This window comes from Podarcis gaigeae (assembly GCF_964106915.1).
Source record: "Podarcis gaigeae genome assembly, chromosome: 17".
Classification (NCBI taxonomy): Eukaryota; Metazoa; Chordata; class Lepidosauria; order Squamata; family Lacertidae; genus Podarcis; species Podarcis gaigeae.
The window spans coordinates 36,058,208-36,072,065 of record NC_139694.1 but is presented as its reverse complement, the minus strand read 5'-3'; the positions used below and the strand labels follow the sequence as shown (position 1 = coordinate 36,072,065).

Genomic DNA, 13,858 nt, shown 5'->3' with positions numbered 1-13,858 from the left:
GGGGGAGGGGTGTTGTGTATTGAGTCAAAGGATTTTATATCTGTATTATTACTGTCTGTATTGCATTAGGGTAAAGTAACTGCCTTTTGGTTCCAGAGGGTACAGCTACTATTGGTTCATTTAAGCTGCTGTATTTGGATCCTCTGTCTTATTGGTTGCCTCCAAAAGGCAGGACTGTGATTGCCTGATATTGTTCCCTCCAAAATTGTATCCTTTCTAGCTGGTTCCCTGTCCCTATAAATGTAGCTCTCCCCTCCTCAAGTCTCAGTCTTGTTGCTTTAATAAAGAAGTGTTACTAGAGAACTGTCTCCAGTATATTATGTCAAGAGAGCTGAAATCACAAACCCCACGTCACAACAGTCAAAGTGCAAGAGGTTTCGCCATCGATAGGATAAGGGCTTGGAGCGCCCCACCATAGGTGCCAACCCCCTGGGGCCATGTGTGCACCCACAAAATTCCGATGAAGGGACCGGGCACCAACAAATTTCAGTGCCAGGGCCATTTATGCTGCATGGCACCAGGACCAGATTTAGGTTTGACGAGGCCCTAAGCTACTGAAAGTAATGGGGCCCTTTATATGTCCAGCTGTCCTTTGTCAACAACAAATTGTTGCTGTTTTTGTGTTGAATATATACTATATGGTAACTTATGGACCTAATAGGTATCTAAAGCCATTTGCAACCAGTCCATGCAGAAAGCAGGCACCCTATATATAGAAATGAGCAAACCAGTGATATTTAGGGAGCAGGCTAGCAGAGCGGGCCCATTACTTACACCATAGGAGCCTACACAACACAAAACACTGTTGCTGTATGTATTTGTTATTTTATTTGTTTTTTATCTTATATTTTGGAAATGTACAGTACATTCAATGTTTTTTTTCCTTTAATTTTTTTGGGGGGCCCCCAAGAAAGTGGGGCCCTAAGCTATAGCTTCTTTAGCTTATATGTAAATCTGGCACTGCCGCTGGGAGAGATCATCAGGGGGTTTGGGCTGGGTGTTCATCAGTATGCGGATGATACCCAGCTCTACCTCTCCTTTAAATCAGAACCAGTGAAGGCAGTGAAGGTCTTGTGTGAGTGTCTGGAGGTGGTTGGAGGATGGATGGCGGCTAAAAGATTGAGGTTGAATCCTGACAAGACAAAAGTACTGTTTTGGGGGGACAGGAGGCAGGCAGGTGTGGAGGACTCCCTGGTCCTGAATGGGGTCACTTTGCTCCTGAAGGACCAGGTGCGCAGCCTGGGAGTCATTTTGGACTCACAGCTGTCCATAGAGGCACAGGTCAATTTTGTATCCAGGGCAGCTGTCTACCAGCTCCATCTGGTACGCAGGCTGAAACCCTATCTGCCCGCAGACTATCTCACTAGAGTGGTGCTTGCTCTAGTTATCTCTCGCTTGGACTACTGCAATATGCTCTACATGAGGCTACCTTTGAAGGTGACTCAGAAATGACAACTAATCTAGAATGGGCAGCTAGACTGGTGACTGGGAGTGGCCGCCAAGACCACATAACACCGGTCTTGAAAGACCTACATTGGCTCCCAGTACGTTTCCAAGCACAATTCAAAGTGTTGGTGCTGACATTTAAAGCGCTAAATGTCCTCAGTCCAGTATACCTGAAGGAGCATTTCCACCCCCATCGTTCTGCCCGGATGCTGAGGTCCAGTGCCGAGGGTCTTCTGGCAGTTCCCTCATTGCGAGAAGCAAAGCCACAGGGAACCAGGCAGAGGGCCTTCTCGGTAGTGGCATCCGCCCTGTGGAACGCCCTCCCACCAGATGTCAAAGAGAGCAACAACTACCAGACTTTTAGAAGACATCTAAAGGCAGCCCTCTTTAGGGAAGCTTTTAATATTTAACAGACTATTGTACAGTGGTACCTCGGGTTACAGACGCTTCAAGTTACAGATGCTTCAGGTTACAGACTCCGCTAACCCAGAGATATTACCTCAGGTTAAGAATTTTGCTTCAGGATGAGAACAGAAATCGCGTAGCAGCAGCAGGAGGAGGCCCCATTAGCTAAAGTGGTACCTCGGGTTAAGAACAGTTTCAGGTTAAGAACGGACTTCCAGAATGAATTAAGTCCTTAACCCGAGGTACCACTGTATTTTAATATTTTGTTGGAAGCCACCCAGAGTGACTGGGGAAACCCAGTCAGATGGGTAGGGTATAAATAATCAATTATTATGATTATTATGATTATGATTATTATTATTATTACTACATGGTACCTATGGCCCCTGGCCCCCCACAGTCGCGGGGCCAAGTTGGCACTCCTGGCCCTCACCTGTACCTTACGACCTCAAAGCTGGCTTTTTAATTTAATTGTTGTTTTTTTAAAAGAAGAAATTATTAATTTTGCACATAGTTTAGGGGAAAAATAAAACGCAACAGGAGACAAATGGTGAACCGCATTTTGGTGGGCAGCGGATGGGAATAATGTAGGTGGCTGGGCTGTCGTAGGCTTCGCAGACGGGATGCAATAATAGGAAAGGAGCTGGAAATGAGCGCGGAATGGGAGGCATTAAAAAATATCACAGCAATTCTGCAAAAATCATGCCTTTCCCCGTTTGCCATATGTCCGCCGAGGATACCGCCCAGGGCAGCGGCGCCCTGCTCGTGTCTACAGCGGGAAAAGGGGCTGCATTGGATCCCTTGATCCTGAAATTCAGAGAATCGGGTGCTTTGGCAGGAATTGCGGCAGCTTGCATCACCGCTCGGAGGTGTTTGTTTTTAAAGCAGATTTTTAGCTGCTTTGTGTAAATAAAAGAAAAATAAATAAGTAAATACATCAATAATTCCTTTTTCTTTTTCTTTAAAAATTATAAAGGTAGAGGTAATCAACATTAGACACAACAATTTAGAAAGAGTAAACATTTTGAGGTCTTAGAGCAAAGGAAGGAAGGCAATATGTGTACATGTATGTAATAACTAGATTAGAATGAAGATAGGTTTTATTTGTAGATGTGTGTGTGTGTGTTTGTTTTTTGTGTTTTGTTTTTCTTTCTTGTTTGTATAGTTTTATTTTGGATTCAGTGTTGTAATTTTTGTTGTAATTTTGCATTGAAAAAATAAAAATATATTCAATAATTATCTCTTCAGACGGGCCTAAAAATTCTTCTGGCTGAGTCCTGCCAGATCGAAGGCGGCTTTTCCTTTTGAATGGAGTCTGAGTAGCTGCGCATGCGTGTCACTCTTCTATTTTCCTATCTCTATGGGGCGGGGAGGCGCCTTCCTTTTGCGACAGCTGCCGGAAGTGAGCTCCGGAAGTGCTCCGCGCAGATTCCAGGTGGGCGCCGAGAGTGAGAGTTCTTCGTGGGTACGGAAGGGAGCGAGTGGCGGGGACGGGACACGGTCGAGGCAGGGGAGCGGAGCGGAAGGGCATGGAGGCTTAAGGCTTTGACCTGCTTGGCATGGACACGTGTGTGCGCACGTGTGAAGGGCATGCAGGGCAGCAGCACGTGTAAGCGCCTTTATTGTTCCTTCCACACCCTTTGAGAACCACTGCTTTATGCTGTATTGTTGGCATTGTGTTCGGTCTACCAGGCCACAGTATAGCGCCCGAGAAGCAGACAGGACTGGGCAACACAGACTTCTATCATCCTGCCCAGTAGGGGCGCAGATGTCTGCTGCGACCCAGGGCTTATGGCAGGGGTCAGCAACCTTTTTTAGCCATGGGCCGGCCCACCGTCCCTCAGACCTTGTGGTGGGCCAGACTATATTTTGGAAAGAAAAAAAATATGAACGAATTCCTATGCCCCACAAATAACCCAGAGATGCATTTTAAATAAAAGGGCACATTCTACTCATTTAATAACATGCTGATTCCAGGACCATCTGTGGGCCGGATTTAGAAGGCGATTGGGCCGCATCCGGCCCCTGGGCCTTAGTTTGCCTATCCATGGCTTATGGGATAAGGAGCAATATAAATGTCAAGTGACAATAAATGTCATGGACTGAGACACTGAGGGATCCCCATGGGTGACAGTGAGGGTCTGGGTGTTAACAAGAGGCATTCTCTCCCTTGCAGATTCCTGAGTGTTGTTATTTTTTGATATGTGTCTTCTTGCAGGAAGAAAGCAACCTCCCAGCGCAACGTTCCCTTTTCCCCCAGCGCCATCCAGTATAATAATAATAGCAGTAAGAGCAACGCTTGGATGGCTGATCAAGGTGTAGAGAAGTGTCAGGAGACACCAAGAGCTGAAGACTTGGTAATGGACACTGAAGAGGAAGAGGCAGTGACTGACCAGAAGGAAGAAGGAAGTGAGGTTCAGTTGGATCTCTCCACTGAAGATGGCGCCAAAAAAGTTGTGCCAGGCATAATTTACCTTGGTCACATCCCTCCTCGCTTCCGGCCACGACACGTCCGTAATTTGCTTAGTGTGCATGGTGAAGTAGGACGTATTTTCCTGCAGCCTGAAGGTGAGCCTTCTTTGTGTGTACTGGGGAGCAGTGGGCAGGGGTGGGTGGGTCTCCCAGTCAGCTGAACAGGGTCAGGCAGAATAAACGCCATGGTGAAAGGCTACAAAGCAAAATATCATGTTGGGTGCAGGCGCCTTAGAACCAGTGTCAGCATCTGGTATGGGGAGCGTATGAAAGACGTGGAGATTAGTGTAGAGAAGCTGATTTCAGAGTGTTATTTGATTTATGATCTGTAAAGGTAAAGGTAAAGGTACCCCTGCCCGTACGGGCCAGTCTTGACAGACTCTGGGGTTGTGCACCCATCTCACTCAAGAGGCCAGGGGCCAGTGCTGTCCGGAGACACTTCCGGGTCACGTGGCCAGCGTGACATCGCTGCTCTGGCGAGCCAGAGCCGCACACGGAAACGCTGTTTACCTTCCCGCCAGTAAGCGGTCCCTATTTATCTACTTGCACCCGGAGGTGCTTTCGAACTGCTAGGTTGGCAGGCGCTGGGACCGAGCAGCGGGAGCGCACCCCGCCGCAGGGATTCGAACCGCCGACCTTCGATCGGCCAGTGGATGTGTGGACTGAGGTTGCATTTAAAACTAGGCCGTTGTCACATTCTGCACGAACCTGTAACCCTCCTCTCTGTGTCCTGCAGAGCGATTTATACGAAAGAAAAAGAAGAAAGCAGGTAGCAATGCCAAGAACTTCACTGAAGGCTGGGTAGAATTCAGGGATAAGCGTGTGGCAAAGGTGGTAGCTGCCAGTTTGCACAATACGCCCATGGGTGTCCGCAAGAGGAGCCGATTTCATTATGACCTCTGGAATATGAAGGTAAGTGGGTGCTGAGGGCTGCGCCAGTAAATAAGGATTACAGTGGTGCCTCGCAAGACGAAATTAATTCGTTCCGCAAGTTTTTTCTTCTTGCGAGTTTTTCGTCTTGCGAAGCACGGTTTCCCATAGGAATGCATTGAAAATCAATCAGTGCGTTCCTATGGAGACCGTCCGGGGACAGCGGGGAAGACGCGCTGTGCTTCCCCGCTATCCCCGGAACTTGCGGGGCAAGCTTCGTTTTGCGAAGCAAGTCCATAGGGAAATGCGTCTTGCGAAGCAGCTAAGAAAACGAAAAACTCCTTCGTCTAGCGAGTTTTTCGTCTTCTGAGGCGTTCGTCTTGCGGGGTACCACTGTACTCCCTTTGCATCTAGTTGATCTTGTGACTAATAATAATAATAATTTATTATTTATACCCCGCCCATCTGGCTGGGTTTCCCCAGCCACTCTGGGTGGCTTTCAACAGAACACTAAAATACAATAACCTATTAAACATTAAAAGCTTCCCTAAACAGGGCTGCCTTCAGATGTCTTCTAAAAGTTTGGTAGTTATTTTTCTATTAGACATCTGGTGGGAGGGCGTCCCACAGGGCGGGTGCCACTACCGAGAAGGCCCTCTGCCTGGTTCCCTGTAACTTGGCTTCTCGCAGCGAGGGAACCGCCAGAAGGCCCTTGGCGCTGGACTTCAGTGTCCGGGCAGAACGATGGGGGTGAAGGAATGAGGTATAAAGTGGTGTTTCTGAAGGTACTGGACCTTCCCTCTCGCTCTCTCATTGGATGAAGTCATGAGTGTGCAAAAGCCTCTCTCACATCCATCTTCTATTCATTAATGTGATGCAAAACAGCTTTGCAAAACTATGCTTGGAAGGGTGGGCACAAATATCACAGTGCTTCTTGCTCCCAAAGCCCACGGAGCTGGGGGGTTGTGGAGAAACAGGGATGGTCAAGTCCAGAGTTGACCCTCAAAGTAATATTTCACTTCCAAGGAGAAGAAACAATGAATCCATATGGGTATCCTTTCATATGCAAAGTGTATCGCATTGGCAAATCAGCTACATTCTGGAATAGCAATAGGCTGCTGCCAAACGTGGGTCATGAGGGGATACTTTTTGGGGAGTACAGTCATTTCTCTGCTCCCATTCCAGCTCCTTTTGATGATGTCAGATCATCCAAGTATGAGTTCTCCATATCACTAAAATGTTTAATGCTGCATGATTATGGAGATTAACCAACTGAGCAGGGGTCCCCGGACTAATGTCTGGAGAACAGAGGTGCTTCTTGATCATTCGGACGTTGGCCATTCCTGTTTGCACGATTGTCAAATCTTTTAAGCCAACGTTGTTAATACAGTGGTATCTCGGGTTACAAACGCTTCAGGTTACAGACTCTGATAAGCCAGAAATATTACCTCGGGTTAAGAACTTTGCTTCAGGATGAGAACAGAAATTGTGCAGCGGCAGCAGGAGGCCCCATTAGCTAAAATGGTGCTTCAGGGTTAAGAACAGACCTCCAGAACGAATTATGTTCTTAACCCGAGGTTCTTAACCACTGTAAAGGGAAGGAAAAGAGACCACAGGACTCTATGCACTGGATAAAGTATCACTCTTAGACAGTGTTAAGATGCTGTACCTCTGCTGTTGGAGGTGGCATGCTTTTAAATGCCTGTTGCTAGGAGTGGCCTGTGGAGGACATCCCTCTTGCATCTGGTTGGCCACAGTTAGAAGCAGAGTGCTGGACTTGGGCCTTTGGCCTGATCCTGCAGGGCCCTTCTTAAGTTTCCTTGTCTTTTGTCCCCAGTATCTGCACCGCTTCAAGTGGACTCACCTGAGCGAGCGACTGGCCTATGAGCGTCAGGTGCGGCAGCAGCGCATGCGGGCCGAAGTTTCACTGGCCAAGCGTGAGACTAATTTCTACCTGCAGAATGTAGAGAAGAGCAAGCGCTTTTCAGAAAAGGGCAATCGGGGAGGACAGGAGGAGAAGAGCTGGGGCTTTGTCCAGCGCCAGACTGAGGAAGAAATCCAGACCAGCAAAGGGAACAAGCACCTGAAGAAGCAGTTGGCTCGGGCTGCTGAGATCCAGCAGAAATCGCAGTCAAACAGCTCTCTGCTATCCAAGATCTTCAATATCCAACAGTAGTGCTTGCCCTCGGGAATGTCAGATTTGCTGCTGACCCTGGTTTAGCTGCTGGCTGCTGGGTTTTTATAAGCCAAGCAGACTCAGTCTATTCTTGAACCTACCAAAGCAGGCAGGGGAAGTTCATTCTTTGTTGTCAGGTGCACAGCACACTTTATACATACACCGTGGTTGTAAAACTTGATCTTTCTGCTGTGCGGAGCCTCTTTTTAGGTAGCTGTCCAGCTTTGCCTGAGCAGCATTAAAGCTTTCCCCTGTGGGGATTTGGCAAAGGTTTGCTCTTTTGGTTGTTCTCTTGGCAGCTGAGATTGGCGCTGGCTGTCCCACCTTGCCCAGTCCCGAATCAAATTCAGAAGTTGATCCAGCGGAAGAGTGTGCTGTTCTAGATCAGATGCTACTGCGGGGGAGGGGAGCTGAAACTAGCTGGAATCCAGTTGCTAATAGGAACCTTGATCTTCATTTAGAAATTGGGGGTGGGGGGAGGAACAGGCCAAGCACTGCCTTTGTGGACATTTCAGTTCTCTGCCGCTGATCATCCAAGGTACTTTGGAATGAGATGCACCAAATGGGGATTCTAAGTGTTTTGGTGACATTAAAGTGATAATACTGTTAAGTCAACATGCAGCTGATATTTGAAACAAACATCAGGGGCTAGAACAGCAATATTCACACAGACCCCATGAAAATGTTATTTTTCCAAAAAGTGTTGAATTGGGTTTGGGATTGATCATTTTCATATATTGTCCAAAAAATGTGGGCTGTTACTACTGGAATTATTTCAATTTTTTATTGTTTTTATTTTGCATTTCACAATGTTTCAACAATAGAAATTAAGCCTAAGCAGACTCCACCTACATTAGGAATTATTTCCATTTTTAATGTGTGTGTGAGAGAGAAGGCAGGTAACAACTGGTAAATAAAAAAATCATTTTGAAGCACTGGTTATGTCTGTTCCTTAACTGCAGTGTGTGGACATCAAGTGGGAAGTGTTCTAAAGTAGTATCCGATTCCCTGTTTAGGTAAAAGAACAGTTGGATTATTGTAGCTCCTGTTTGAAATGCTCAGCATTTCTCTGGTAAGCCATACCCTAAATGATACATACAGCTTCATTATGCTGGAAAAGCTTGAAACAGAATTAGAGTTTTGCAGGTACACAAACTCAGTTGAGGAGTTGGAATTGTGTCTGGTACTTGGAGCCCAGAAATCTTGATGAAAGCGTCTACGTTTCCATCCAAATGTCTTTTTTCTGCTGGAATATGATTGATGTGTTTTAGTTCTGCAATATGGCTTCTGAATCTAACCTCCAGAGGAGGAGGAAGACATGGAAAGGCATAGAAACAAGCTGGTATAATGATTAACATTGAGTTTACATATGAAGTGAGATTCATTCTCAGCCTGTTCTGCCTCTAAGTGAAAGATGGAGAGGTTCCTGCTGTATTGATGTGAGAAGGCAGACATAAAAATAAAAGCAATTTGACAAGCTCTGAAAGACTTTGAGAATTCCTTCTCCCTTCACTCCACCCTTTTCCTTCAAAACTGAACTATTTGTATCCCCTTCATGTTGTCCTAAATAAATGATTTAACCTCTTTGTCTGTATCGCCAGTCAGGATTCAGGCCCCATCATGGGACTGAAACTGCCTTGGTTGCATTGATGATCTCCGGCAGGCTATGCAGAGGTGAAACCTGCCTCCTGGTCCTGCTGGATTTCTCAGTAGCCTTTGATACTGAACATGGTATGCTTCTGACCATCTAGAGGAGTTGGGAGCTGGGGACATAGTTATCCAGTAGTTCTTATCCCTTCTAGGCTGTGTCCAGAAAGTGGTGTTGGAGGGGGGACAAGTGTTCAGACCTCTGGGAAGTCACTTGTGGGGTGCCTCAGGGCTCTGCCCCCCCCCCATTTTTTAACATCTATATGAAGCCTCTTGAGACAGATCATCAGGGGGTTTGGGGTAGGTGTTCACCAGTATGTGGATAATACCCAGCTCTACCTCTTTTTAAACTGGAACCAGTAAAGGTGGTGAATGTCCTGTGTGTCTGGAGGTGGTTGGAAGATGGGTGGTGGTTAATGGATTGAGGGAGAGTCCTGACAAGACAGAAGTATTGTTTTTGGGGGGCAGGTGTGAGGAATCCCTGGTCATGAATGGGGTACTGGTGCTCCAGAAGGACCAGGTGCGCAGCCTGGGAGTCATTTTGGACTCACAGTTGTCCATGGAAGTACAAGTCAATTCTGGGTCCAGGGTGGCTGTCTACCAGCTCCATTTTTAGTATGCCAGCTGAGACCCTATTTATCTCAAAGTGGTTTACAAAAAGATAAAAAGAACATTGAGAAAATTTGCTGCATTTCCATTTTGCCCAGACAAATAGAAAGGCTTGTGGTTGGTTTGCATCATAGAACCAGGGGGTCATCTATTCTAGCCCAACCCCCTACAACAAAGATTTCTAAACTGTGTGCTGCAACACATCAGTGTCGGCTGCAGTTTGTAGGTGTGCTGCGCAAACACTCCCCACTCTCTTCCAAGGGCTGGGAAAGGGTTAGTTTAACCTCTAGTTTGCTAGTAAAGCTAAATTACTGTGTTGCCAAATGATGCATGTCTAAAAAGTGTGACACTAACATGAAAAGTTTGGAAAGCTGCCCTACAATGTAGAAATCTCTACACACAGTCCCCCATCCAACTTGAAACTGTACTGGACCTTGCTTAGCTTTGCAAATGTGTTAGCAGTTTTATAGCTGCACCACTAGGCATCATTTTCATTTTTTTAATTATTCTATTTCTTATCTGCCCTTGACCACAAAGCCCCAGGTTGGGTTTTATAGCAATTTAAAAATACTGTACAATCATACCTCGGGTTGAATGTGCTTCAGGATGAGCGCGTTCGAGTTGTGCTCCGCAGCAACTAGGAAGTAACGGAGCGCGTTACTTCCGGGTTTCGCCGCTTGTGCTCAAAATGATGTCACGCGCATGCGAAGCAGCAAAAAGCGACGCATGCGTGCGCAGACATGCCGTCGCTAGTTACGTTTGCTTCTAGATGCGAACGGAGCTCCAGAACGGATCCCGTTCGCATCTAGAGGTACCACTGTATTAAAACAAAACAGTCAAAAAGAACAGGGTAAATCCTAAAACATGTCTCGGGGGTCAAAGGCCATGTAGAGATGCATCTTCAGCAACTCCAAAGCAAACTCTTATCAGCCGCTTACTGAGGCCCGTTTTGTGGGCCAGAACCTCATTGCAGCATGCAGAGGCCAACATGCTGCAGGATGCATTTCACGAGCATTTCCTTTCCATCCAAAAGGCTGCTTTGAGGACAAAGATGTGCTTTTGGCTGCATTGCAATGGCAAGGGATTACCACAAGGGGGAGGCAGAGTATGCACAACCTCTATACCAGAGGCAGGGACTCTTTTCAAGTCGGAGGGCCACATTCTCTCTTGGGCAACCTCCTTGGGGCCGAATGCTGGTGGTAGGCAGAGAAACAAAACTGGCTTTTATTTTTGTGTATCAAGCTGCATTCCAGCCAGGTGAATGCGCTCAGGGGAGGCAGCAGCAGGGAACGTGCGCTGCAGACTGCCTAGAGGGCATTGGTAGAGCTTGCGATTTGTTGGTCCCCCTTGAATGCTCTGGAAGGGGCAGCCTGAGGACTTGCCCTGGAATCACACAACTTGAGCAGCTCCTTAGACCTTCAGTTTTAGCAGCAGGTCTTAGAGGCCCCTTTAAATAAAGCTCCTGTTACTGAACTATCGGTTCCTGTTCTTGAACCCAGAAACGTTGCTCTCACTTCTGCTGTGCAAAGCAGCAAACCCATTTTTCAGAGTGCGGGTCCTTACCCAGATCAAACTGCCCCGTCCCAATAGAAGAGGGAAATAGCAGCAAGCCTTACAGGAAATCCAAAGTTTACAAAAAATTATTACGGGAGGAGGGAATCTCAAACGGGAAAACCCAGAAGCAGCTCAACGTGGACTGACTTGGGCAAAGGAAGGGGGGGTGGAATGGAGCACCGCAGAAGCTGCTGGTGGCTGGAACCCTGAAGAGGAGCACTCTGCACAGCCCATTTCACAGCAGGCTTCCTTTGTATAGTTTGACCTTGTAAGTCAAACACCTTGCGAGTCAAACGTTTTGGCTTCCGAACACAGCAAACTCGGGAGTGTTCCAGTTTGCGAACATTCTTTGGAACCCGAACGCCCGACACGGCATCCAATTGGCTGCAAAAGCTTCCTGCAGCCAATCGGAAGCCGCGCCTTGGTTTCAAAACGTTTTGGAAGTTGAACAGACTTCCAGAACAGGCTCCGTTCGACTTCCGAGGTACGACTGTGAATTTATAAAAGGGGGGGGGGACCTTTAGGAATGAGGCAGAGGTTAACACCACATGAGCTGATAGCCACAGGGGTGTCCCCAAGGGGGGAGGGAGGCCATAGCTGTCAATGTTTCCCTTTCTTAACGGGAAATTCCCTTATCCCAAATAGAATTCCTCGCAAGGGAAAAGTTGACAGCTATGGGGGAGGCATGTGCCTGGGAGGGGGCAGGAAGGTTGAGATGAGAAGCCCCATTGTATACACATCTGAATCTGTGTATGTTCATGTTTTTGTGTGCAGCTCCCAAGCCCTTGTACACAGCGGCATGCATAGCTTGTCCATATGTAAAGATTACACAGTGGTCAGATTAACCCCTGCACCTTGGGGCTGGACTGACCACTGCCATTACACCTTCAAGATACTATTACCTCCTATGAACTGGGCCAGGTTCTGAGATCCTTGGGAGAGGGCCCTCTTTTGGTCCCGCCACCCTCACAAGCACGGCTGGCAGGGACATGGGACAGGGCTGCTCCCAGACTTTGGAACTTTGTGTCTTTACAGCACAGTTGAATTCCAGAATTTGATTTTTCATTTAAAATGCCTCCCTCCCCTGCCCTTCCTTTTGCAGCTGCTGTAAGAGGGCAATTGTTCTCTTGGTAGAAGTAATAGTATAAAAACAGCCTGTTTTCTTATTTTTTGAAGCAACACTTCTAGCAGTGTGAAATGGCAGGTTGTGCAGTACACAGCACCTTGCAATTTAACACCTGTGCTTTTAGTTGCTCATGCATTAAAGAAGTTGCAGCTGCCCCTCTTCTCAAGAGAACTGTGTTCTTGAAAGAAGCTGAACCCTTAAGAATGTCACAAGCCAACAAAAATTTAATATGACATTCCCAAAAGGCAAAAAAGTGGGGGGCACAGGAATTACCAGGAACAGGTACAGAAAATAGTACTTTTGACAAGAGTATCTCTGAGCACAAGTTAAATGCAAGTATGTAGCACGATACTGAAAAAATGTATTGCCATCAAAGGAACTGCACAATTTGCAAAAGCAGTTAAAATACTGCACAAATACATTTTATTTCTGAGCTCTGCAGATCTTCAGAATTTTTTTTCTATGAGGAAATATAAGACTATTGACACTGCTTCTCAACAGGAAATGGAGTTGGCATCTTTTAGGCATGTCCTACTTCTAAAAAAAGAAAGAGGAGTTTTTCAAGCTTCTGGTTCCAGAGAATTCATTTTCTTCCTGGTCAAGTTGCCAACTCTAAGCTCCCTTGTGACACAATCAAATATAGTGTTTTAGATTGCTGTTTGCTTTTCACCACTTTCTTCCTGACAGGAAACATTTACCGTATTTTTCGCACCATAGGGTGCACCGGACCATAGGGCGCACCCAGTTTTTTGGGGGGGGAAATAAAGGGGGGGAAATTATTTCCCCCCCAGGCGCGGGGCTGGGGCGGGGGAAGCTCGAGCTTCCCCCGACCCCAGCCCCCAAGCAGGCAGCTCTCTGCAAGCCGTGGGAGCGCTCCCGCTGCTTGCGGAGAGGTCCGCGAAGCCTGGGCGCGCTGAGCTCAGCGCGCGCAGGCTTCAACATGCAGGCAAGTCTCCGCAAGCAGCGGGACCGCTCCCGCTGCTTGCGTAGAGTTCCGCGAAGCTTGGGCGCGCTGAGCTCAGCGCGCGCAGGCTTCAACATGCAGGCAAGTCTCCGCAAGCAGCGGGAGTGCTCCCGCTGCTTGCGGAGAGTTCCGCGAAGCTTGGGCGCGCTGAGCTCAGCGCGCGCAGACTTCGGCATGCAGGCAAGTCTCCGCAATGTGTACTTTGCATGCAAATGTATGTATTCAAATATATGTATAGCGGCAGCTGCTTCTTGTAGAAAAGGGAGATTTCAGCTAAGCAGCAACAGGGGAAGACTGCTGCCACAAAGCAATCCCCTCTCCCCAGCCAGGCATTGTGGAAGGATACTATGGTTGATGATATAAATAACCAGACTGAACAGGGATAAACTCGCCCCGCCCCACTACTCCCTGGTGTAGATTATCTCTGAGGGTTGGAAGATGTCTCCGTCCTAGATTTGGGCTAGAAACTAGATTGGAATAGAATTAATTCAGATCGTTCAAAACCCCCTGGAGCTGAGATGTTGCCACAGGGTTGAGCACCTTTATATTGCTTGAGCAATATAAAATAAATTCTTCAAAACAAAGTACC

At 47.3% G+C, this 13,858-nt stretch overlaps 1 protein-coding gene across 3 annotated transcripts; it reads left to right on the top strand.

Annotated features, from left to right (window-relative positions):
• Positions 1–3,226: 3,226 nt before the first annotated feature.
• Positions 3,227–8,855, top strand: ABT1 (activator of basal transcription 1). 3 transcript variants are annotated; one of them, XM_083719701.1, is made up of 4 exons: positions 3,227–3,316; positions 4,070–4,419; positions 5,060–5,235; positions 7,031–8,855. In XM_083719701.1, exons 2-4 carry the CDS (start codon positions 4,155–4,157, stop codon positions 7,367–7,369), a joined length of 780 nt encoding a protein of 259 aa, XP_083575827.1. In that variant the 5' UTR covers positions 3,227–3,316; positions 4,070–4,154; the 3' UTR covers positions 7,370–8,855. The 3 variants fall into 3 exon arrangements, with proteins under 3 accessions (XP_083575827.1, XP_083575828.1, XP_083575826.1); XM_083719702.1 differs by having other exon boundaries at positions 3,252–3,286; XM_083719700.1 differs by having other exon boundaries at positions 3,315–3,460.
• Positions 8,856–13,858: the final 5,003 nt, after the last annotated feature.